The sequence below is a fragment of the Ammospiza nelsoni genome, chromosome 21, assembly GCF_027579445.1.
Source record: "Ammospiza nelsoni isolate bAmmNel1 chromosome 21, bAmmNel1.pri, whole genome shotgun sequence".
Classification (NCBI taxonomy): domain Eukaryota; kingdom Metazoa; phylum Chordata; class Aves; order Passeriformes; family Passerellidae; genus Ammospiza; species Ammospiza nelsoni.
This window is the reverse complement of record NC_080653.1, coordinates 902,001-925,576: the sequence shown is the minus strand read 5'-3', so window position 1 is coordinate 925,576 and position 23,576 is coordinate 902,001. Positions and strand designations below refer to the sequence as shown.

The window sequence follows — 23,576 nt, the reverse complement described above, 5'->3', positions numbered from 1 at the left end:
CTGATAAGGCCGGGTCGATAAAAGCGGGCGCGGAGGGGCCGCGGGCCGGGCAGAGGCGGCGGATCGCAGGTGGGAGCGTGGCCCGGACACCGGCGCTTGGCTCTTGCGGAGGGTTTGTTCCTCTGCCGGGGGCGGCACCGGGGAGCTGGGGCTGAGCCTGGGGCTGAGCGCGGCGGCTCCCGCTGCTCCCACCCTCGGCCGGCGCCGGGAACGGCGGGAGCGCAGCGGGGAAGCGCCGGGAGCGGGGGCGGCGGCTGCGGCTGCCAGGGCGGCTCCTCAGGGACGGGGCCGAGCCGGGCAGGCTGGGGGCCTCTGAGCCGGGCATTTTGGGTGCATTTGAACCGGGCATTTGGGTGCCTTTGCCTTTGAGCTGGGCATTTGGGTGCCTTTGAGCCGGGCATTTGGGTGCCTTTGCCTTCAGCCGGGCATTTGGGTGCCTTTGAGCTGGGCATTTTGGGTGCCTTTGAGCCAGGCATTTTGGGTGCCTTTGCCTTTGAGCCTTTGGGCATCCTGGGCTGTCTTTGAGCCGGGCATTTGGATACCTCTGAGCCGGGCATTTGGGTGCTTTTGCCTTTGAGCCGGGCAGTCCGGGTGCCTCTGGGGCAGCTTCACGGTGCGTGCTCAGCCCACAGCTCCGGGCTCATTCTGGGAGCTGATTGCTTGGAGCAGCCTTGGGAGGTGAGTGGGTCAGCTTTGGGAAAAACTTCCCAAACATCTATTAAATGGCTATTAAATACTTCCCACTCCTTTTGCAGCCCATGTTAGAGGAACAGATAGGCAATAACTGAATAGATTCCCATTAAAACACAAATATAAATGCTGCATTTTATAATTATGGGGATAGAGTGATAGCCAGTTCATGGTTGGCTTCACTCTGGCTCTATTGAGGAATACAAACAGTTCACTCATAGTGATTTTTGTAGCAACATTCTAAATATTGAAGTATTATTTCCTCCAAATTTTTGGTGTAACTTTTAACATGAATATCCTCAATCCCAGGCCAAACAGGAATAAAGAGAATACAGTCCTTATCTGTTTTTATGTGACATTGTATGTGGCATGACTACTTGCAAAGAGGACTCTTGGAATCTAAAGGCAGAGAAGCAGAGGTGTAGAGGACCTGCCGTGCTATCCTGGCTCTTTCCTGTTCCCCAGCAGCTCTCCCTTGCACGCTCTGGGTGCTGTGCTGGCAGCAGGTTCTGGCCCCTTTGTGGTGCCCCCGAGGTCCCAAGCAGCACATTCCCAGTTCCCAGCAGTGCTGGTATCCCTGGGACAGGAGGCTGCTCCTTTTCCACATTGCACTGACAGGAGCTCTGGGGCAATGCACTCCCTCCTGGAAGCGTTGCACTGGGAGGGGATGCTCCATGAGCTCCTGTGCCATCCTCCACCTTGGCACGGACCTTCTGATGCATCCATGTGTTCTTGGTTGTCTTCTCCTACATTTCTTTGCAGGGATGAAGGCAGAAACCTTCCTGGGGCTGCTGGTGATCCTCAGCCTGTTCCAGGCATCTGTATCCTCTTCCTACGGTATTGTCCTTCCCTCAGGGTTTGCAGATCAGGGGATTTTCTGAGGGGGAAAGATCAAGCTGTGTCTGGAATAGACTGTCATTCAGCAGCACAGCCCTGAAAAGGTGCCAGAAGGGGCACAGTTTGTACCTCCTGTGGCTTGTTCAGGATTTTACCAGTCCAGATTCTGCCTGATTCCTTGAAATCAGGTAAAGGAGATCAGTTCCCAGCATTCGTCCATGCCCATGGAACCAGGGTCTCCCTCCCTGTGCCAGCACCTGAGAGAGCTGCCAGGGCCTGTGGAGTGTAGGGATGGGGCAGTTACTCTCCCTCTTCCAGCCCTGAATCACTGCTCCAAAATATATGGAGACCTCCATCTGTTAATTTACAATGTCAAATCCTTATGAAAAGCACATGTCTGGCTTTTCATTTGCCTCAAATGGTGGTCCAGGCAGTAATTTTTGTCATCAGGATTGTCCAAGAGGTGAGCTCTGGGCTGATCTGGGAAGGTATTTAAAAGAAACTGGAGAGATTTGGGAGATGTTTATCCCTTTGTGCTATTTTCTGAAGTTTTCCTCTTTTCCAGAAGCTGTAGGAAAGTGCTGTCACTCAGAGAAGCCCTTGGGGCCTGTCCCCTTCCTTTCTGTGACCCACAGCCAGCAGATGAGGGAGATGAAATTCATTTTGGGAGCTCCTCCCAGGGCAGGAAGGAGAGTAGTGAAAAGGGGAGGAGGTTGCAGGAAGGACTGGGGAAAGACGTCGGGAAATCAGGCTGCTCATAGAATCAGAGAATCCCAGAATGGTTTGGATTGGAAGGGAATTGCTCAGAGTTCATCCCATTCCCCCACTGCCCATGGGCAGGGACACTTTTCACTATTCCAGGCTGCTCCAAGCCCCATCCAGGCTGGCCTTGGGCACTGCCAGGGGTGGGACAGCCACAGCTGCTCTGGGCACCCTATTCAATGCTCTGCTGGGAAAGGGCAGCACAGACGGTGCCTGCGCCTCTCACTGTTTGGGGCTGTTTGAAGCTTCCACGGATGGAGGGATTCTCTTCATGCCCAGAAGAGACTCTCAAAGTCCCCTGAGGGATACATTTACATGCAGATCTCTTGAGAGGGAGCAGCACTTGCCTCCAGCGCTGCTGTGTGTAATTCCCAGGTGCAGGAGGCGCAGGGGTGCTCCTGCCGGCACCCTCACCTCTGCTCCTCCCTGTCCCTGCCCAGATGTGCCGCTGCAGCTGTCGGACACGGTCCTGCTCAGCAGCGTGGCTGAGGCCCGGCACCTGGTGGATGCTGCCTACAGGCGTACACGGGAGCGGTGAGAGCCGGGCTGGGGAGGCGTGTCTCCGTCCTGCCCCTGTCCCCTGCCCCTGTCCCCTGTCCTTATCCCTTGTCCCTGTCCCCTGTCCTGTCCCTGTCCCCTGTCCCCTGTCCCCTCTCCCCGTCCCCTGTCCCTGTCCCCTGTCCTTATCCCCTGTCCCCTCTCCCTGTCCCCTGTCCCTGTCCCCTGTCCTTATCCCCTGTCCCCTGTCCCTGTCCCCCGTCCCCTGTCCCTTGTCCCCTGTCCTTATCCCCTGTCCCCTCTCCCTGTCCCTTGTCCCCTGTCCCTGTCCCCTGTCCTTATCCCCTGTCCCTGTCCCCTGTCCTGTCCCTGTCCCCTGTCCCCTGTCCCCTCTCCCCGTCCCCTGTCCCTGTCCCCTGTCCTTATCCCCTGTCCCTGTGCCTGTCCCCTGTCCCTTGTCCCCGTCCCTGTCCCCTGTCCCTGTCCCCTATCCCCTGTGCCTGTCCCTGTCCCCTGTCCCCTGTCCCCTGTCCCTGTCCCCTGTCCCATCCTCTCTCCCTGTCCCCTGTCCCCTATCCCCTGTCCCTATCCCCTGTCCCTGTCCCATCCCTGTCCTCTCCTGCAGCTTCCCCTGCCTCTCCTGCTCCCCGCAGCCCAGGGACAGTGGGGTGGGGAGCCCTGGGAGCACAGTGGGCTCTCATGCAGCTTTTGGCTGCTCACCCTGATTTTACAGCAGTCTGTCAGGTCACTGGGAATGTGACCCCCTCTGTCTCGGTTTTCAAAGAATTGCAGAATCCTGGATGGTTTGGGTTGGAAGAGATCTTAAAGCTCATCTCTTTCCAGCCCCAGCCATGGGCAGGGACACCTTCCACTATCTCAGGGTGCTCCAAGCCCCATCCAGCCTGGCCTTGGACGCTTCCAGCTCCTCTTGGCACCCTATGCCAGGGCCTCCCCATCTTCACAGCAGCACCTGATGGTATTTCTGGGCTCTGTTGCACCCCTCAGGGTTCTGAGCAGGAGCCCTGAGTTGAGACCATAACAGGCTCCTGCATATTTCCAGTGATTCCCTCCAAGGGATGCAGCAAACAGCTGGATGCTGCGGTGAGGACATTTTGTGGGGCTCCCAGCCATGCTTTGGGAGTGTCCAGCTTCCTACCAGCCCATACCTGTTCTCTGCCAGCAGCCACACTCTGAATCCCCTCCAGCTGAGAGGAGGCTCCAGCATCTTTAGGACAGGTGGCCTGGAGACCTTTGAGGCCTCCAGACAGTGAGAGGTATTGATGATGTGGATAACAGTTGAGCAAGGTTTGGTGCCTCATGGATGTCATTTGCCTTCTGGCAGGTGGAGCTGGGCAGTTTCAGGAGCTCCCTTCCTGCAGGTCTCTCTGCTGCTCTGTGGAGGGTGCCAGGAGAAGCCCTGGCCTCTCACAGTGACTCTGCCCAACAGTTCAGACTTAAGACATGCTGTGCCTGATGCTCAGGTGTGCAACTGCAGCATCCCTGCCCCTGCTCCGTTTCAGATTTTGGTTTCCTGTCCCTTGCAGCATAAAGAAGAGCCTGCAGAACAATGCCTTGACCCCAGCAGAGCTCCTGAGATATTTCAAGCAGCCAGTGGGGGGGACACGAGAGGCTGTCCGGGCAGCGGATTACCTGCAGACCACCCTGAGCCTGCTCAAAGAGAGAATGCAAGGGGCTGTGAGGGGGGACTTCAACGTCACAGGTAGGATCCCCCTCTGCTGGGAGGAAGGCAGAGGAGGAAGACACAGGGCTTGGTCCCTGGGGCTTGGGAGGAGTGAAGGAAAGGGGGTTGTGGTGGGCTATGACAAATCTTTCCCATGTGGCTGCGGTGAAGAAAAGCTGAGTTATTTTTCTGTGCTCTTTTTTCATTTTAAATATTATTGGGAGGTTTTTCAGTTAGTGAAAGTGTTTTGTGCACTTCCCTGGTTCCTTCTGCTGTGTGGAGGTTCAAGTTCCAATTGGTCAAAGCCTGGAAGGCTTTGGTGGATATTCTGCTGCTTGAGCAGGGAATGAGCAAACCCAGAGATGGCTCCCAGCAGCTTGGCCCCAAGGAGGGCAATTCTTCAGCCAGACCTCAGACAGCACTGCAGTCACATCACAGACACAACACTGTCCAAATAGAGAATGGGGAGATGTGAGAGGACATTTCAGCATGTGTCTGGAGGAACAACATCCTCTGTGAGATGGAGTCAGGCAAGGCCAGGCTGCTGACAGGACACAGATCAGGGTCAGTGAAAGGAGCAGGTCAGGGACACATAGGGAGGACTCCTGCCATATACATATGGGGATCATGGAATGGTTTGGGTGGGAAGGGACCTTGAGGCCCATCCAGTGCCACCCCTGCCATGGGCAGGGACACCTTCCACTGTTCCAGGCTGCTCCAAGCCTCATTTAGCCTGGCCTCAAACACTTTACCAACATTACAGTAAAGCACTGGCAGGATAAGGCACATCATGGAGTGCCCCGGCTTTGCTCTGGGACAGGATGGGTTGGAAGGTGATGGCAGAACTGGCTGTGCAAAGCTCCAGCTTCTCCATCCAGGACTGATGCTCCAGTGCCACTACAGAGCCCTGCCAGGGCCCCCTGGCTGCCACCTCTCACCCACCTGCCCAGTGGCTTTTAAACCATGTGTGACCCAGACTGTTGGTGGCAGCAGTGACCAGGAAACCTCAAAGCGCTGGGACGTGGAGTGAGCAGCAAAAGCCAAGAAGGAGCATCTTCCCTGGGAAAGCTGGGGGTCAGCCTGGAGAAGAGAAAGCTCTGGGGAGATATCAGAGCCCCTTCCTAAAAGGGCTTATAAAAAAGAGGGAGGGACTTTTTACACGGGTAGATAGTGACAGGAAAAGAGGGAATGGTTTTAAAATAAGAGAGGAGAGATTTGGATTATGTCAGGAAGAAATTGCTGGCTGAGAGTGTGCTGAGGCCTTGGCACAGGCTGTCCAGAGAAGCTGTAGCTGCCCCTTGGAAGTGTCCAAGGCCAGGCTGCAGCAACTTGGGAAGGTGTCCCTATCCTTCTCAAGGGAAGGGAGTTGGAGCAAGATGGTCTTTAAGGTCTCTCCAACCAAACCATTCCATGATTCTGTGATTCTGTAAGATCTTTCTTGTTAAACTCTGCCACTTAACTTCCCTACAAAGGGAAATGTGCACAGCAAAACACAATGCCCTCGGTGAGCCCAGCCACAGGATGGTTCTTTTCCAGGCAGCTCCGAGTAGGTGACACACACTGGGAGCTGCTTCCAAGGGGAAAAACTTGTAACAGCCCCTAGGATAGCTGTGACTGCATTTTATGGGGGATAAAAAGGGAGAGGAGAGGAGAGGAGAGGAGAGGAGAGGAGAGGAGAGGAGAGGAGAGGAGAGGAGAGGAGAGGAGAGGAGAGGAGAGGAGAGGAGAGGAGAGGAGAGGAGAGGAGAGGAGAGGAGAGGAGAGGAGAGGAGAGGAGAGGAGAGGCAATACTAGAAAACCATTCTGCTGCTGCATGATCCTAACATGTGATTATAAATAAGATCTGACGATAGCTTTGCTGGGTTTGATGCATTCCAAACCAGTAAAAGCATCTGCTGCTCAAAGAACATCCTTGGCATGTCTTTGAGCAGGAAGAGTTAAATGGCAGCACACTGTGGTTGTGCAGATGGGGGTAGGTACAGGTACTAGGTACAGGAAAACCTTTGCAGAGCCAGTGTGTTCCTGCATGGATTTTTTCTCCCTTATTCCTTGCCAGACTTGCTGACTCCAGCTCAGGTGGAGGTGATTTTCAAGGCCACTGGATGTGACCAGCAGGATAAGAAAATAAATTGTGCATCTTCTGGCTACAGAACCATTACTGGAGAGTGCAACAACAGGTGAGGGGCTGTGTCAGCAGGAGGATGGATGGATGGATGGATGGATGGATGGATGGATGGATGGATGGATGGATGGATGGGACAGGAGGAGAAGAAATGGACTCAAGTTGCACCAGGGGAGGCTCAGGTTGGACATCAAGAGGAATTTCTTCCTGGAAAGAGTGGTCAGGTATTGGAATTGCCCAGGGGGCTGGTGGAGTCCCCATTCCTGGAGGTGTCCAAGGAAGGACTGCATGGGGCACTCAGTGATCTGGGCTGGTGGTTAACCTAAATTTTTCTATAGATGGATGTCAGGCATCCTCCATAAGTAGAAGTAGACCCTCTTCTCCACGGAAGATTCGTGTTGTTTTGGAGTCTCACACTCTAGTATTTCCTAGTAATGTGTGGAGCTGTTAATTCCAGTCCTGTGTGGAGCTGTTAATTCCAGTCCTGTTGGGAAGGTTCCTGGTGTTGTACCTGAACCAGCTCTTTGCCAAAACAGGAGGAGCTCCGTGTTGGGGACAGACTCTTTGTCTGGCCCTGCCCCTAGGCAGGGTCTCCGAGGGTTTCCTGACCTAAATCCACACTGGGCATGATCCAGCCATCTCTTTGCCCCACTCTGTGTGGGAGGAAATCTGGGCATATAGGCTGGGAGAACACCTCCTTGCACCTCCCATGGCTGGAATGGGAATGTGGGAGACACGGGAAATTGCTGAGCATTGGGTGTTTGACAGGGACAGTTCAGAAACATTCCCTGTAAAAACAGAGCTGGGAAGCTCCTGGAAGCAGCTGAGGCAGAGGAAGGAGCTCAGCCAGCTCTGCCTGCTCCAGGGTGCTTTAGCCTTGAGGGGATTGTATAAGAACAAAGGAGAGACCTTCCTGCCTCCTTCCACTTCAAGGGGGGGATAAGGATGGGTCCATTACACCTGATCCAGACCTGAGGCCCTGGGGAAGGTGGGATCAGCTGTGCTCTGTTTCTCCACTGCCTGGGGCAGTGCTACCTGTGGGTGAGAGGCCACCACAGAACACACTTTGGACATGCACTCCAAAGAAAGTACGTTACTACTCTGATTAAGGATTTAATGGTGTATTTGTCCTGGTTTAGAGAAAATTTGGGAGAGAACCTCCAAAGGGGTTCCTCTAGAAAGCAGATTCAAGCTGCCCCTCCCCTTCATTTAACAGGCAAAGCATTCACTAGCACAAGAAAAAAAAAAAAAAAAAGAACAATATTAAACAATAGAACCCCTTGCTGCTCCAAAAGAGATGACAAACTGAGAAGGTCCCTCCCCAGGTTGCAGCTCAACTCACTCAGTCTCTGGTCAGTCCCTCAGTGCTGGAAATGTCGCAGGCCCGGCCCGGCCTAGTGGGCCTCAGGTGGAGCTGCTGGTGCTCCCCTGGATGTTCAGGCCAGAGCAGGTTTGAACAGCTCCAAAGAAAAAGAAAAACTACAGACCAGAGAACTTCTCTGCCTCAGCTAGCTAAAAACTGACTAAAAAGCAAAGGAGAGCTCTGTGCCACTGTCTCTCTGTGCTGCAGACAACACAGTCCAGGAGCAGGAATGTGGAGGAGCGAGTGCAGTGTCTGAAAACAAACTGCTGCTGCTTCTCTCCCCCACCACTTCGCTCTCAGAACCAATCTTAAAGGTGCAAAACTTATTTCTGGGCTAAACAGGTTAATGGGGATACGAGCATCATAAAGTCACTTTAGGACATCTAATCAAACTACAATCATAGAGTCACAGAATTGTTTGCACTGGAAGTGATTTTGAAAAGGTTTAAAGGTTATCTAGTCCAACCCCCTGCAATGGGCAGGGACTCTTCATTAATGAACTTCAGAAAATCACCCAGCACAATAACCTCACAGTCCAAATCCCCCAATTTATGTTCAAGACCATAGGTAATTCCATTCAAAGGCTCCTCCACTTTTCCATGGTGTTCAGCTTCCAACTTTGTTTTCCAGCCACAGCCTGAGGGCCTTTTTTCAGGCTGGATGACATCAGGGGCACCTGAGTTCTTGCCTGGGAGAAGATGAAAGTTGGGGCAGATTATTAAAGGTCTTTCCCAACCTAAACAATTCTATGATTGCTGTTGTTGTTATTATTAATCCTAAGGTTTACTGATAGCACCAAACCTACAGAGCTGCAGCAGTTCCCCAGCCATGGCGTGCTCCCATTCCAAGTCCATGTTTCTTCATATCCACAAGCTCTTGGCTCCAACTGTTTGCTGTTTTCCCATTGCCTCTGACAGGAGGAACCCATCCCTAGGAGCTTCCAACAGAGCCCTGGCCAGGTGGCTGCCGGCGGAATATGAGGATGGCGTGTCCGTGCCTCGCGGGTGGACGGAAGGAAAACGTTTCTCTGGGTTCCCCCTTCCACTGGTAAAGTTTGTAACAGTCTCAGAACACAGTGTCAGGCCTAGGGATTGTCACTTCTAGCACAGAGTGCAGGCATCAAAGTGCTCATCCACTACCTGGAACTGTGGATCAGGTGAGAGGGGCTTAGATTCACCAGCTGCAGGGTGATGGTCTGAGAATATCCAGGGGGATCTACTAGGAATGCTTTCTAAGTCCCGTGTCTTCAGGAAAAGCAAAGGAAAATTAATCTGATTGCTGCAGAATCACAGGAGGGATACAGAATTACACAATATGTTCTTTTAAATTGAGTGCATTTAAGCCAAATTATTTTACTTACCTTTTTTTATTTGGTCTGTGGCAGTTGTTTCTGAAAAGCAATTATTCCAGAGGATAAAGTAAGCCAGGGAATCCCCAGACCAAAAATTGTATGACCAGAAATGCTATGTGGGGGTCCCTGTTTGGGTGAAGTGCAGGGGTTGTGGCTCTCATGGCACCTGGATGTGAGCAGGGACACTGTAAGGTGGCTTTTGGTCACTTGAGCTTGGTGCAACAGCTCTGATGAGGAGGAGCTGGGGTTGTGTTCATGGATTTCTTGTACTTCCTAACCTCCTTCCACAGCACTGTGTCCACTTTTTCTGCAGTAATACATGGAGGTGGGAGAACTGTGATTGCTGAGTAAGGGATGAGTAGGGAGGAGGACTTCAAGATAATTTTCAGAAATTCCCTGGGGCTGTTTTTTCTACACTTCTATTAAAAATATATATATATATATTAAAATTTGTTTTGTCTCCCTTTCCCAGGCTTGCTTAGCTATTTCCCCAGGTCCATCAAGGGACAGTCTTGGCCTGGAGGTTCAGAGTCCTGCCTAGAGCCAGAGCAGCACTGTGCTCAGCGAAGGGCACTTGGTGATCATGACACCTTCCTGCACAGACACATTTAGGGTTTTTTGTCTGCAAAACACAAGAAGTGCCCCGGGAATTTTTGCTAATGACCCCGCAGCTGGGTGGACCCATTCACACACGTCATTTCCCGCCAGTGTGTTCTGCCTCCACCCCTGCAGGTTCGACAAGTGTCCAACGAGATTGTCCGCTTCCCCCCGGAGCTGCTGCAGATGGACCAGCAGAGATCCCTCATGTTCATGCAGTGGGGCCAGTTTATTGACCACGACCTGGATTTCAGCCCAGAAACCCCAGCCAGAGTCCCCTTCAGTGGTGGGACAGACTGTGACACCAGCTGTGCAAAGGAGCCTCCCTGCTTTCCCATCCAGGTACAGGCAGCCTCCTTCTTCCAGGGGAGGAAGGGAGAGGGCATCTGCTCTCCAACCAGGAATATCCTCCCAGAACAGGCCAAGGAGGTCACAGCACTCTGTGTGGTGGCAGTGCTGTGTTCCAGGGGCAGGCCCTGGATTCAGGCACAGACTCTGCCAGGTTTCCAGGCATTTGGCCATCTCCCTCAGCAAGGTGGTTTTTCTTTGGAGCTGTTGTGCAAAGGTAGCACAGTTGATGCCAGGAAAACAGGAAATGTCACAGACAGACACTGGGGAGTGTCAATACTCCAGAAAATCTGTGGGACTTCAGTGTTCTTTGCACAGGACAAGGGAGTGCTGAGATCTCCCAGCAGTGCCTGTGGCATTATCAGAAATCACATCCTGATCCCTGCTCCAGCAGATCACAGAATCACAGAAGCATTGGGGTTAGAAAAGCCCTCTAGGATCATCCAGTCCAAGCTGTGCCCCATCCCCACCTTGTACCCAGCCCACAGCACCGAGTGCCACGTCTAGGACTTCCTTGGACTCCTCCAGGCATGGGCACTCCAAACCTCCCTGGGCAGCCCCTGGCAGTGCTGAGCTCCCTTTCCATGGGGAAATTCCTGCTGCTGTCCCCCCTGAGCTGCCCTGGCCCAGCCTGAGGCCGTTCCCTCTGCTCCTGTCCCTGTTCCCTGGAGCACAGCCCGACCCCCCGGCTGTGCCCTCCTGTCAGGAGCTGTGCAGAGCCACAAAGGCCCCCTGAGCTTTCTTTTCACCAAATCATGTCCATGTCCCTCCTGCAGCGCTTCTCTCCCACCTTTGAAGTTCTGCTACAGCTCTGGTTTCTACATGTCCTCCTAATTCTTCTCGAGGAAAACTGTGATGGGATGGAACATCACTGAGTGTTTCCCTGACATACATTTGAGAGTGCTGGAAGGAAGGGTCACACATACTGGATGAAAATTCTCTGTGGTGTAGATATAGAGATAAGAAAACTGAGCATTAAAGATGTAATCCAATATATTTATTTTCAAGGGAAAGACTTTAGGAATCCATAGGACTTTAGGCTCCAGGCTGTTTGGGACTTGGGCTCCTAAAGCAGCATCTCTGTTGTCAATCTGACCCTTATGCCCTGTGAGAGGGCTCCTGCCTGGCTCCACCTTCATGAATTTTCCTTTTCTCCATCTGCAGATCCCACCCAACGACCCCCGGATCACCAACAGGAGGGATTGCCTCCCTTTCTTCCGCTCGGCGGCGGCCTGCCCGTGGGCCCGGGCGGTGCGAGAGCAGATCAACGCCCTCACCTCCTTCCTGGATGGCAGCGTCGTGTACGGCAGCGAGGCCGCCCTGGCTGAGCGGCTGCGGGACCGCGGCAGCCAGAGCGGCCTCCTGGCTGTGAACCGCAACTTCACCGACAGGGGCAGGGCCTACATGCCCTTCGGCCCCATGAGGAAGGAGCCCTGCCTCAAGGCCAGCGGGCCGGCTCGAATCCCTTGTTTTCTTGCAGGTGAGTTGGGTGCTTGCACCCCAAACCTGGAATCTGGAGCAGGCAATTCCACCATCTCCAGCTCACTTCTTCAGTTGTTTGTTTTTATTATTTAAATAGAAAATGGAATGGAGCAAATCATGAAAGACTGGGACAGGCTGTGCTAGGTAGGAAGAAGGTCTTCACCCTCTCCAAGTCTTGTTTGTGAGGATAAACCTGGAGTGAAGGTGTCTCATCCACGCTCAGCAGCTCTGGTGTAGGGCCCAGAGTGCCCAAGCAGGCACAGCAATGGCAGCCTGGCCTGGAGGCAATGGCTGGTCTGTACTTGTCCTTCCATGGCTGTCTCCGTCCCAGCAGGATGGGAACAGATGTGCAACTACTGTGCTGGGCCACAGCAGGAAACATTTGCATGTCCCTGCTGCACTTTGAGAGGAGCTCGGATCCCAGCTGGAATGAGGATGAGGCCAATACCTGACCAAGATGGCCTTTTAAGGTGTGTTCCCACCACTGTGAAGGCTGAGGGAGTACTGGGAGTACTTTCCACAAGCCTGTGGGACCCCAGAGATGGATGCTTCTGATATACCTCATGAATTAGTGTCTCCATGGCCTATTTCTTTTGGAGAGCAGGATTTCTCAACTGACTCTTGCTGGCTCTGGCCACACCAGGATGCTTGTGGCAGTGCTGGAGAAAGCTTCAGGGCACAACAGGTCTCATCACCTGTGGAGCTGCTTTCCATTCCCTTGGCGCCTTTTATATCTGGCCAAAGTTCCTCTGAACATCCCCATGGTCCTTGGAATCCATCAGCTCTCTCCTTTAAAGCTCATGGTGTTTCCCTCTCCCTCCAGGCTCCCACAGCATTCCACCTGTCCCATACGTTGTTCCATGTGTTCACCTGGTCCCCCAGTTCTGTGCAGGTCTCTCCTTGGTGAGGGCCACGCAGGACCTGTGGCCAAAGGCAGGTGCTCAGTGAGAAGCAGAGTGGGCAGGAGCATCAGATAATTCCCAGGAGGGGCTTCTGGCCCCTGCAGACTCTCAGCAAGGAGCAGTTCCTGTTCCGTGGCTGGAACAGACCCATCAGTTCTTTGATGGGAAAATTTATCAGTTCAGGCTGCATCGGAAGCGCCTTTGAAAATTCAGTGTCTGATTTGTGACTTTTCCGGTCCCTGAGAACTGGGGGAGTTTTACATGTGCAGTTGCCTCCCAGGGCTCAACGTTTCCTCCCAGAGCTCTGTTGGGAGCTCTGTCTGGATGCATTCTGCTCAGGGAAACCTGACAGTGCTGCATTTGTTCCTCCTTCCGCAGTCCCTCACAGGCAGCCTTTGAGAGTGGATGAAAGGGGCTCTGTGCCAAGTGCAGGAGCAAATGCCTCCATTTGCTGTAGGACAAGGGGACTAAATACAACATGTTTACTTTTCTCTGAGTGCTTGCCTATGCTCTCATCACCTGCTTGCTCTTGCGTTTCCTGCCCCAGATGTTTGAAGAAAGATTTGATATTTTATTGTGATGCTGTTTGTTTATTCCTCCAAGTTGACTCATTTTGCTTTTCCTTTTACTCCCCAGAGAGCCTGTTTGTGACTGTCACCTTGCTTTGGCCACAGTTTCAGCTGGTTTGAAGGAGACCTGCTGAGTTTCAGAGCTTCCTTGGCCATCTTGACTTCCCTTTGCCCATTTGCATTTCTCTCTCGAGCCGTGAGACCAAACATCTCTGATATGGGAGCCTGGAGAACACCTACTTGTATTTAACTTTTTAAGTTAATGCTCCCAGCCCTTCACTGAAACTTTCCCCACCTCTCTGTTATTCTCAGCACAGCCAGGACAACACCTGGCTTTTGTTGCCTCAGCAGAAATTCAGCTTTTGCCTGGTGCTGTCTGATCCTCGGTTTCCCTCTCCTCCTCTGTGTTTCTTACCCACTTTCTTCACAACACAAATATTGAGACATCTAAAAATTCCTCTGTGTGTGCTTCCCAATGTGACTTTCCCACTCCAGTGTCATGTGTGCCCCTCCCAGGTGACACTCGTGCCAGTGAGATGCTGGAGCTGGCCTGCATGCACACGCTCTTTGTGCGGGAGCACAACCGCCTGGCTGGAAAGCTGAGAAGCCTCAATCCCCACTGGAATGATGAGAGGCTCTACCAGGAGGCACGAAAGATCCTGGGAGCCATGATCCAGGTACCAGCCATCATCCCACCTGTCCTGGCTCTGCCTGCAGTCTCACAGGGTTCACGTGTTAGATTTTGCTAGTGCAGGGTGGCCAAAGGGTGCAGGATTCAGGGGTGAGAGGACGAAATTCTTTCCTCCAGCCCCTTTTGACCAAAGCAAAATCACACAGAGATACCTGGAATGACAAGCACAGAGGGGGCCCCTGAATGTTTTATATACCTCTACTGTTAAATTTACAAAGTGCTTGATGAGGTTTTTATTGGCACATTTTTGTTTGAGGAACAGACAGAAAAGTCAGAGGAAAAGCTTTTCTAACCACTGTTTTGTACCTGAAAAAAACGGTCCTGGAAATTTGGATTAAAATTCCTCAGGTTGTGAATCCCTTCCTCTTGATGATTCCCTGCCTATGGGAATGATCTTAAAGGTCCTTTCCAACCCAAACCATTCTGGGATTCTATGAAGAAGCCCCGTGTGCTGGTGGAGCCCATCATGGTGTCTCCTTGGGACAGGGCTGCACCCTTTGACCACCCCACACAATCTTGACTAGCTTGACACACTACTCCAGACTTGACCCTGAATGGGGTCCTGGGGTCACACAAGCACCTCTGTGCTTGGGAGAGCCTTCCCAAAGTCTCTTGTCCAGCCTCCAGTTTCAAGCAGGAATGGCCTCAAAGCCAGATGAGGTTTTTTACAGTTGGCAGGAAAGCCTGGATCCTATGAGAGAAAGGGACATGGGGTTTCAAAGGCACTGCACTTCCTTTGAAGCCTGTCTTCTGAGCTGGTTTAACAAAAATAAAAAACAGGAATATCAAAATGTTTATGTTTAAATGCTGCCCATTTAAATATTATTGTATCGTTGAAAAAACATGTTGGGCAAGGCAAACATTCAAAGGATTGTCCAAAAAGCATCATCTCCATCATTGTGTTTACATCAATGGTTCCATCTTCATGCAGTATTCAAACAATTAGTCCATTTTCTCCTACTGACACAGAATTTGATTTTTCTTTTTTAAATTATATTGTGCTGCCTCCTCAATATCCCAGAGAGACAAGAGAGCAGGACTGGAAATCTCTGCTGTGGGAGGACTCAGGGAGCTGCCCGTGGGTGGTGCTACCCCTGTTATCTGCTGATGTTATCTTTGCTATCTGAGGCACGAAGGGTGCAGTTCTGCCTGCCTGATGGGAGTGGTGTGGTTACAAGGAGCCAATATTGGGGAGGATTTGGCAGGCTTTTATCTTCACAAAATCACAGAACCAATTAGATTAGAAAAGACTTCTGAGATCATTGAGTCCAACCTATTATTATGTTGCTCTGACCTGCCAGAGTGCTGTGGCACAGAGAACAAGAAAATCATCTTTGCTCCCACAGAAACTGATGGCCAAGACATTAACAGTTCACCCTTTCCTTGTTTCCCCCTAGATCATAACTTACAGGGACTACCTGCCTCTCCTGTTGGGATGCAAGTTCCACAGGCTCATTCCTCGCTACCGGGGCTACAACGAGTCTGTGGATCCTCGGATATCCAATGTCTTCACCTTGGCTTTTCGCTTTGCTCATGCCTCAATCCCTCCAACTGTTGGCCGCCTAGATGAATATTACAGACCCATAACTCCTGAAATTCAGCTCAGAACCTCCTTCTTTGCTGTCTGGAGAATCATTCAAGAAGGTAAATCCTTTTCTGCAGTGTGGGTTTATTTCATTTGTCTTTTTTGCCTTCTCTGGATGAACTTCTGGTTCAGCCAAATTTAAAAGTGTTTTGTGTTCAATGTATTAAATGGCCTTTACTACCAGCCAGAATTGTCCCAACAGAACTGTCCCCTGTAGATGAGGGCAGCCCATCATGTTCCAAAGTGGTCTGATCACTTCATTGCTGTGGCCTTGAAGAACATTATTCAAAGTATTTTCTTCTTAATCCTTTAAAGTGCAGGGAAATTGATTCTCATGTAGTAGCTTATAACTAAATATGAGCTGTGCTCCCCTCTCTGGGGCCTCTTAGCCACACACTGTCCTCCCTGCACTGCTCACATGTCCCTGCTTCAGGTGGAATTGATCCCAGTTTCCCTGTGCCACCTGTGCAGGTGGGATTGATCCCTATCTCCGGAGCCTCATGGCCAACCAGGCCAAGCTGATGACGCAGCAGCAGATGGTGGTGGGCGAGCTCCGGGACCGGCTCTTTGAGCAGGTTGAGAGGATTGGGTTTGATTTAGCTGCACTCAACATGCAGCGCAGCCGAGATCATGGCCTTCCAGGTAAGTGAGCTGTGGGAGCAGAGCTTACAAAGAAAAACAAGTGGAAATCAGGCATTTTTGTGATTAAACATTGAGAAGCTTCTCCAACCCATGCTTGGCTGAAATTACTCAGGAGTTGGATTCAGTAATTCTTATGTATCTCTCCCAGTGCAGGATATTCAGTGATTCTGTGATGCTCTTTCCCAAACTTTTTCCTTGTTTCTGAACCACCACAGGTAAGTGGGTGGAGGTTGAGCACTGAAGGCAAAGCCTGGCTGAACCTGCATGAGAGACGTGGAGGCAATACATAGCTCATTGCACAGACCAGAGCTTGGTGTTCAGTGATTGACTTGTTTCTATTGTCCAAGTGAAAAAAATGGTAAAATAGTTCAGCAACAAGTTTGCAGGAGTGGAATTAGGGCTGAAAGTCCTCTGTGGCTTCTCTGCAACCATCTGTAGGGTCCAGCCCAGCCACGCATGACTGGAAGAGCAGTTTCCAATATGTAAAGAAAATCTCTTCATAATTTCTTTACTAAATCTGTGTCCCAGAGAAAAAAAAAACAACCAAGCATGTCAGAACCACTCTCAGGGCTCTTCAAGGTGCAAAACCAGTGTAATGGCATTGCAAGATGGTCTTGAGAAATAGATTGTTGATAGCACTTCAGAGCTGGCTCCTGAGTGGGTCCTTACACAACAGTGTCATTATGCTGAGGTAAGAGCCCAGAGCTGCTGTGTAAGCAACATCCTGAGAGATGCAATAGGGCTCCTGTTTGAAACTGAGATGAAAACTGAGCTGCATACATGGGTTTTAAGCCCAGTCAGAGGCTTTGCAGTACATCCAGAGGCATCATCAGCTCACAGGATTGCTCTGCCTTGGCCACAACATAAGGTTGTGATTTTTCCATGCTTTATTGAGAAACACCATCATGCAGACCTGATCAGAACTACAAATCCTGGGTTTCCAGACCTGACATGGTGGGAGTAACATGTGTTCCTAGTGAATTTGGGCTTAGCTTTAGGTCTCAACCCACCTATGAGTGCTGTACCCCTTTATATTAGACATCCACGAAGGTGGTGATGGCATAGCAAGGTCAAAATCCCTCCCTAATTAATTTTCCGATTGAGCAAATTCTCAGTGTCCTGGAAATGTTTGATAGTAGTGTCATCTAGGCACCATATGCTGTGTCTTTTGCTCCCAATGCTCCATGTTTTTTAGACATAAGACAGTAGGTTTGGAATGGATATCAGGAAAAATTTTTCCTGTCAGGTTGGTGAGGCCCTGGTACAGGTTGCCCAGAGAAGCTGTGGCTGCTCCAATCCTGCAAGTGCTCAAGGCCAGGCTGAACAGGGCTTGGAGCAACCTGGGATAGCAGAAGGTGTCCCTGCTCATGGCAGTGGGTGGAATGAGATGAACTTTATTATCCCTTCCAATCCAAATTGTTCCGTGATTCCATGACATCCTGCTAACAGCAGAGGTGTTTGCTGCAGCATCATCTCATCTCCTCCACCAAGATGCAGAATTATGCACCACTTGTGGCACAGTGGATTTTTGGCTGTTTACAGTCCAGAAAAATTAGTCCAGCTGGCAAAGTCTGGTGGCTGAAGTAACTTGGGCTGTGTGGAGTGGGTGGCTTGTCCCCATGGCTGGACAGGGACCAGCTGTGGAGAAGGACTTGGTCATTCTCCTGTTGTACAGAGAGAGGGGCCATCAACATTTTGTCCACGTTCTCTTTCAGTGAAGTCAGCATCTGTTGCATCCCTGCTGAGTGGAGGTGGATGGTGGTGGTACAGCTCCCACCTGCAAATACATGGCACTCCAAAAACAGACAGGGGGAGCTGGCTCTGGAGGAGTGGGAAGGCAGTAGCTTTAACAGAAATATAGAAAAATGTTTTAAACATTTTGGTGCCTTACTAGTGTCCCAGTTTTGAGAAGGAGAGGGAAAAATCTTTTCGGGGAGGTAGTACATCACTGCTCTATCTGCTCTGACATTCAACTGCTTGCAGGTTACAACTCCTGGAGAAAATTCTGCAGGCTCTCACAGCCCTCTGGAGTGGAGTCACTCGGGCACGTGTTGAGGAATCAGAACCTGGCAAGGAAATTCCTGAAGCTCTATGGGACACCAAAGAATATTGACATCTGGATTGGGGCCCTTGCAGAGCCCTTTGTGAAAGGAGGCCGGGTGGGGCCTCTCATGGCCTGTCTCATTGGCACCCAGTTCAGGAACATTCGTGATGGGGACAGGTGAGAGGAGAACTGGGTGTCCCAACCTCAGAGCACATGTGGCAGTGTTTGATTTTTGCTTGTGATGGATGTGGTGGGTTGGGGTTTTCTTGTCAGCCAAAATCACTTCAGCATTGCTGAGGTTTCAACACACCTGAGCTCCTCCTCCTCCTCCTTGAGGTTGCTCAGGGGCTTCAGGTGCAGCAGTGAGTTACATTCCCCATTTTATGCTGGAATTCTGAAGCAAGATCCCTGTACCTGCCAGCAATATTGCCTGAATATGGGATCACAACCCATGTTTCTGGGAAACACTTCTGCTGAGAAAGACTTAGTACAAGCTGAAACTCCAGGATGAGGAACTTAGGGTCAAACAGTCTGTTGCACATCTAGAAATCCTGTTCTTATGGCTGGAAACAAACCTTTTTCTAAAAAATTGAATAATTACAGGGCTTGTTCCAACATGGCACTCATTTGGCTGTGGCCATAGCCTGTGTACAGTCTGTGCAAACTTTCCTATTTGAAAGAGGGTACCTGTGCCTCATCTGAGGACAATTAATTAAATTGCATCTTTGTTACCTGTCCATGGCCAAAAGAAAAGCAAGGTATAATTGTGGGACTCTTTAAAATCAGAGGGTTTTGGGAAAGCTGCAAAAGGCAGGCCTCAGAGACAGCAGAACTGTGATTGGAGCTAAGCAGTAGTCATAAGGTTTTTCAGCAGAAAAATTATATGAGAAGTAGAAAAGTAAGGACAAATAGAACAATGGTCTGTGTATTAATGCTTGTCTAGAATAACTCCCTAAGCTACAGCAAAGTACATCTAGCCAGATGTTAGGAAATTCTAACCTTAATAATGGAGCTCTGTGCATTGTCTCTCAAGGCTTACAAGCAGGTCTTTTATTCGAAAGAAGCGAGCATTGTTTTAACCACAGGTACATGTGTTTATAGTGATTGGATAGAACTGCTGTCAGTCTGCTTTTGCACTGTGTGATTGGTCAAAAAACTTTTAAAGTAAGTTGTAACCTTAAGTTCTTTGTCTGCTGCTGGCATCTTCCCATTGTCATCACCATGTAATGAGACTGATGCTGGAAAATACAACAGCTTGAGACGGCGTCCTCAGCAGTCCCATCCTGTTTGTGATTTGTGCACAGACCCTGGCCGACGATAAATGGAGCATCAAACTCATGACCTTCAGATTGTGAGACTGACAATTATCCAATTGTCGAGTCAGGGCTCTTGATTTAAATAATATAAATTCAAATTTGTTCTTGGCAGAAGAAATTAGTGTTAATGGGAATTAATATTGTGGGAGTCATCAGTGTGAAGAAGGCAGAAGGCAAAAATCTGTTGTGTCTTCTTTCTCCTTCAGGTTTTGGTGGCAGAACCCTGGGGTTTTCACTCCTTGCCAGCGCCGTTCACTGGCCAAAATCTCCTTGTCACGAATAATATGTGACAATACCCACATCACTAAAGTATCAAGGAATATCTTCCAGGCTAACAGATATCCCCATGGCTTTGTGAGCTGCAGTCAGATCCCAAAGCTGGACCTCAGACCCTGGAAGTCAAAGAGCACCGAGGAGCAAGGTATGATCTGCAAACCGCAGCAGGTCATGCCTGCAGACACCTGTGAAAGCCAGACCCTGGGGTTTAAAACTGAGTTCCCTAACATGGAGCTGGACCTGTGTGCCAGGTACAGCTTTAGATGCTCCAGTTCACTAGGTGTACTTAGAGTGGCTTCTACAAAATGCAGATTTTCTGGCAGAGCAAGCCAAGTGCCCTATTCTGAGATTTTTTTTCTAACAAGGAAAAGCTGAGGGAGCCGGGGCTGCTCAGGCTGGAGAGGAGCCCCAGCTGAGAGGGGCCCTCAGGCCTGGCTGTCCCTGTGTGCAGGGAGGGGCAGAGCAGGGCCCAGGCTCTGCTCCAGGCCCAGCAGCGGCACCAGAGCCACGGGCAGGGCCTGAGCCCAGCACTGCCCCTGCCCAGGAGGCACAACTTGTGCCCTGGGCAGTGCCCAGCCCTGAGCAGGCTGCCCAGGGAGGGGCTGGAGTCTCCCTCAGCACTGGGGATCCTGCAGAGCCCTGTGCACACAATGCTGTGCCCTGTGCTCGGGGATGGCCCTGCCCGAGCTGATGGGTGGCACCAGGGACCCTCTGGGCCCCTGCCCAGCCTGAACCGTTCTGGAATTCTGGGACTTTTTTCTGATTAATAGACTTTCCATTTAGTTCTTCACTAGTGATGCCAGGGTTTACTCCACGGGAAACAATGCCCAGACTGGGAAGGCTCTCTCTGTCTGTCTGTCAAGATGCTGTTTGTTAGCACATCCTTGTAAGGCCAAAAGCAACTCAGCATTTGAAAATGAATTCCCAGTCTATAGAAGGGCTTCTGGTTTTGATCTCTGCTTGTACAGTTGTCACCTATTTTTACACTATTTCTCTTACCTGCCTTTAAGATTTGTAAAATTCTTAAGATCTAACTCCTTCCAAAATGCTCCCTGAAATCCCTGGGAAGTAGATGTAGGGAAGAGTGGCTCTCCCTGGAGAAGTGCAAGCTGTTCCTGTGTATTTTCCAAGCAAAACATCCTTGCTTTCCCCTGACAGTCAGGTCCTGCCACACTTTCATAATACCAAATTTTGATCCCTCCTTTCCAGCCTAAACTGTGGAAACAAATCCCACAAGGTATCAGGGAGATATTTCAGGTTCTTATCTATTAACACAATGCTTTTTATCTCCTCTAGAAAAAGATTCTGGTGACTTTAAATGCTGAATGCTGAGGATTTCCCAGATGTCCAGAGTTGGGAAGCTGCTGAGGTGGATTATTAATTTTTACTGTGTTTATGCTTTCACTGCCTGCAACGTTTGGGCACAGTTCTGTCATTTGCTCAGCTTGATTTGCATGAAGCCTGAAGTGGGATGCAGCCCAGGAATAAAAGAACTTAGTGAAGAGATATCCCAGATCTGTGAAATCACTCAGTATCACAAAGCCAAGTGAAATGAGTTGTCCAGAGGCTGATCCCAAGTCACACCAGCTGCTGGCTTAGGCCATGGAACCACACAATGCTTCACCAAGATTTACCATCAAACATGTTTTTGACCTTTCTTTTAAAATTTTCAACCCCCAAAGACAGATCAAGGCATTGGAATAACAGTAGATTTTTTGTTCTCCAATTTTTTTGTTTGAAAGAAATAAATTCATCAGTTTTCAGAGAAAATGTATTAATGGTAGGATGCCTCTGACAGAAGAAGAAATAGCTGTCCTGCACCCCAAACACACTGTCCTAAAATCCCCTGTGTCAGGTTTTGCTCCAATATGGAAGGAAGAAATTTGCCATATGGGTGAGAGTTTTCTCACTATTATTTCTCATAGTCCAGAATGCCCAAAACATCCTCTGATGTGACAGAAACCTGTGACAAATGATTCCTGAGGCCTGGCATGAGCCAAAGTTACTCAGCACTGGCCTGTAGAGCTGGTGGGATGTGGCCTGGCAAAGATAAAAACAATCTGAACATACAAGAAAGTAGTAACTATTCTGATTTCAATCCAGCTTTTTGCCTTTTCCTGGAAGGGATCAAACCCACTTTCTCCTTCCTCTGTAATCTGCTATATTCCTAGTATTGCTTAATAAATTGCAATTTTGGGCTGAGGCCAAAATGTTCTTTACATTTCATAAAAGGTGCAGCAACCATACATGAGTGGAGGATGGTGGCAGGTTTTCTGTGGGAATATTGGGAAAGGGCAGTTCCAGAAGCTGTGTGTTGTTCATGAAAGAAGGTATTTCTTGCTGAAGCCTCTGACCCCAACTCCTGTGTGAAAGTCAGCACTGATGGGTAGGAGGTATTGGCTGGGGTGTCCCAGTGTCTCCAGCTCTGGTTTGCCATCCTGGTTGTCTAATTGTGGCATAGCTGTGTGTCTGCTCAGCCCACCTGGGGCAGAGTATCATTCAATACCTGTCAAATTCAGCAGTTCCCCTCTGGGGGAGGATGTGACTGGCTCAAAAGCACCTGCAGCCCCTCTGTGTGCACTGAGCACAGACAGATGATTTTTTCTTTCTAGCCAAGCTGAAATTTGGACAATTTGACTTATTTATCAACTTGATCAAAGATATGCAGTGCTGGTACAGCAACATGGGGACTATCCACAGGGTGCCTGGCATGTACCTGCCTTGGTCAGTGGAGCTCCTGAGGTGGGGCTGCCTCCTGCAGGAGCTGGGATGGGATGGTTTGCCTTGATCAACCTCTGCTGCTGGTTTCAGGAGGGCATCTCTCCCTCCCAGCTCTGCTGAGGCCTCATTCACTTTCTTTCTCACCAGCAGCCTCCTCCAGCTGCATGTCCGTCCCTAGTTCATCCTGTCAGGTCCTTCTCCCAGTGCCAAGTACATTTTTCCTCAGTGGATGCCCACCAAGGTGGTCAGTGGGGTGCAGAGACAGGCTGAGAAAGCTGGATCTGCTCAGTCTGAAGAATGAGAGTGGGAGTGATTTATGTCTCTCTAAGGAGGAGCTGTGAAGGTGGACACTTCCCAGGGGCTCAGAGGGGAAGGACAAGAGGTAACAGATGCAGGTTACAAGAAAGGAAGTAACCTTCAGACAAAGACAAACATTATTCCCTGTGATAGTGATGTGATGCAGACACAGGGATGAGAGAAATCTTGGGATCTCAAATCTTGGGTACTCTTCCAAACTATCTAGGCCTTGAGCAAGCTCCCTGGATTTTCAATTAACCCTGCTGTGAGTAGCTGGTTGACCTGCAAACCTCCTGATGTCCTTCTACAGCAGGAGCCTCACAACAGCACCCTGGTTTGGAAACCACTGCCATTAGTGCAAGACAGCCATTCCACTCCTTTCACTGGCATTACATTTTAGAAACCTCTTTCTGGCAGGTCAAGATGAACCAGTTGTGCATCAAATCAACCTCCTCCTAGTTGCAAAAGGCCACAATTTTGTGCAGATGAGTTACAGGAAAGGTTGACAGACATAGAAAGGGAACTATTTGCTGGATCAAACCTTGGAGAAGCTGGAAGAAGCCGTGGTTTTTCTCTAACCTCTGGCTCCCCCAGGGACCTGGTCTCTGCAAGCACCAGTTCAGAGGGTCCCAGTGTGCACACATGGGGCTCTTGTAGTGTCCATGTGCTGGTGCAGGGACAGTTCAGAGGCTGTGGAGAAGCTCTTTGCTTTGGCTGCCTCTCCTGTGGTTGCAGGGAAGCCTTGGGAGAGCTGAGCGGAGAGGCTGCAGTCACCTCTCTTCAGTTTTCCAATGAAAATCAG

General features: G+C 50.4%; 1 protein-coding gene across 1 annotated transcript; it reads left to right on the top strand.

Moving 5' to 3' along the window:
* Positions 1-1,413: 1,413 nt before the first annotated feature.
* On the top strand, positions 1,414-21,966 carry LOC132082517 (eosinophil peroxidase-like). Its single transcript, XM_059486822.1, has 13 exons — positions 1,414-1,527; positions 2,730-2,823; positions 4,332-4,507; positions 6,525-6,645; positions 8,871-9,000; positions 10,037-10,243; positions 11,414-11,729; positions 13,719-13,879; positions 15,291-15,537; positions 15,950-16,120; positions 18,104-18,341; positions 19,687-19,901; positions 21,053-21,966. Exons 1-13 carry the CDS (start codon positions 1,455-1,457, stop codon positions 21,079-21,081), a joined length of 2,178 nt encoding a protein of 725 aa, XP_059342805.1. The 5' UTR covers positions 1,414-1,454; the 3' UTR covers positions 21,082-21,966.
* Positions 21,967-23,576: the final 1,610 nt, after the last annotated feature.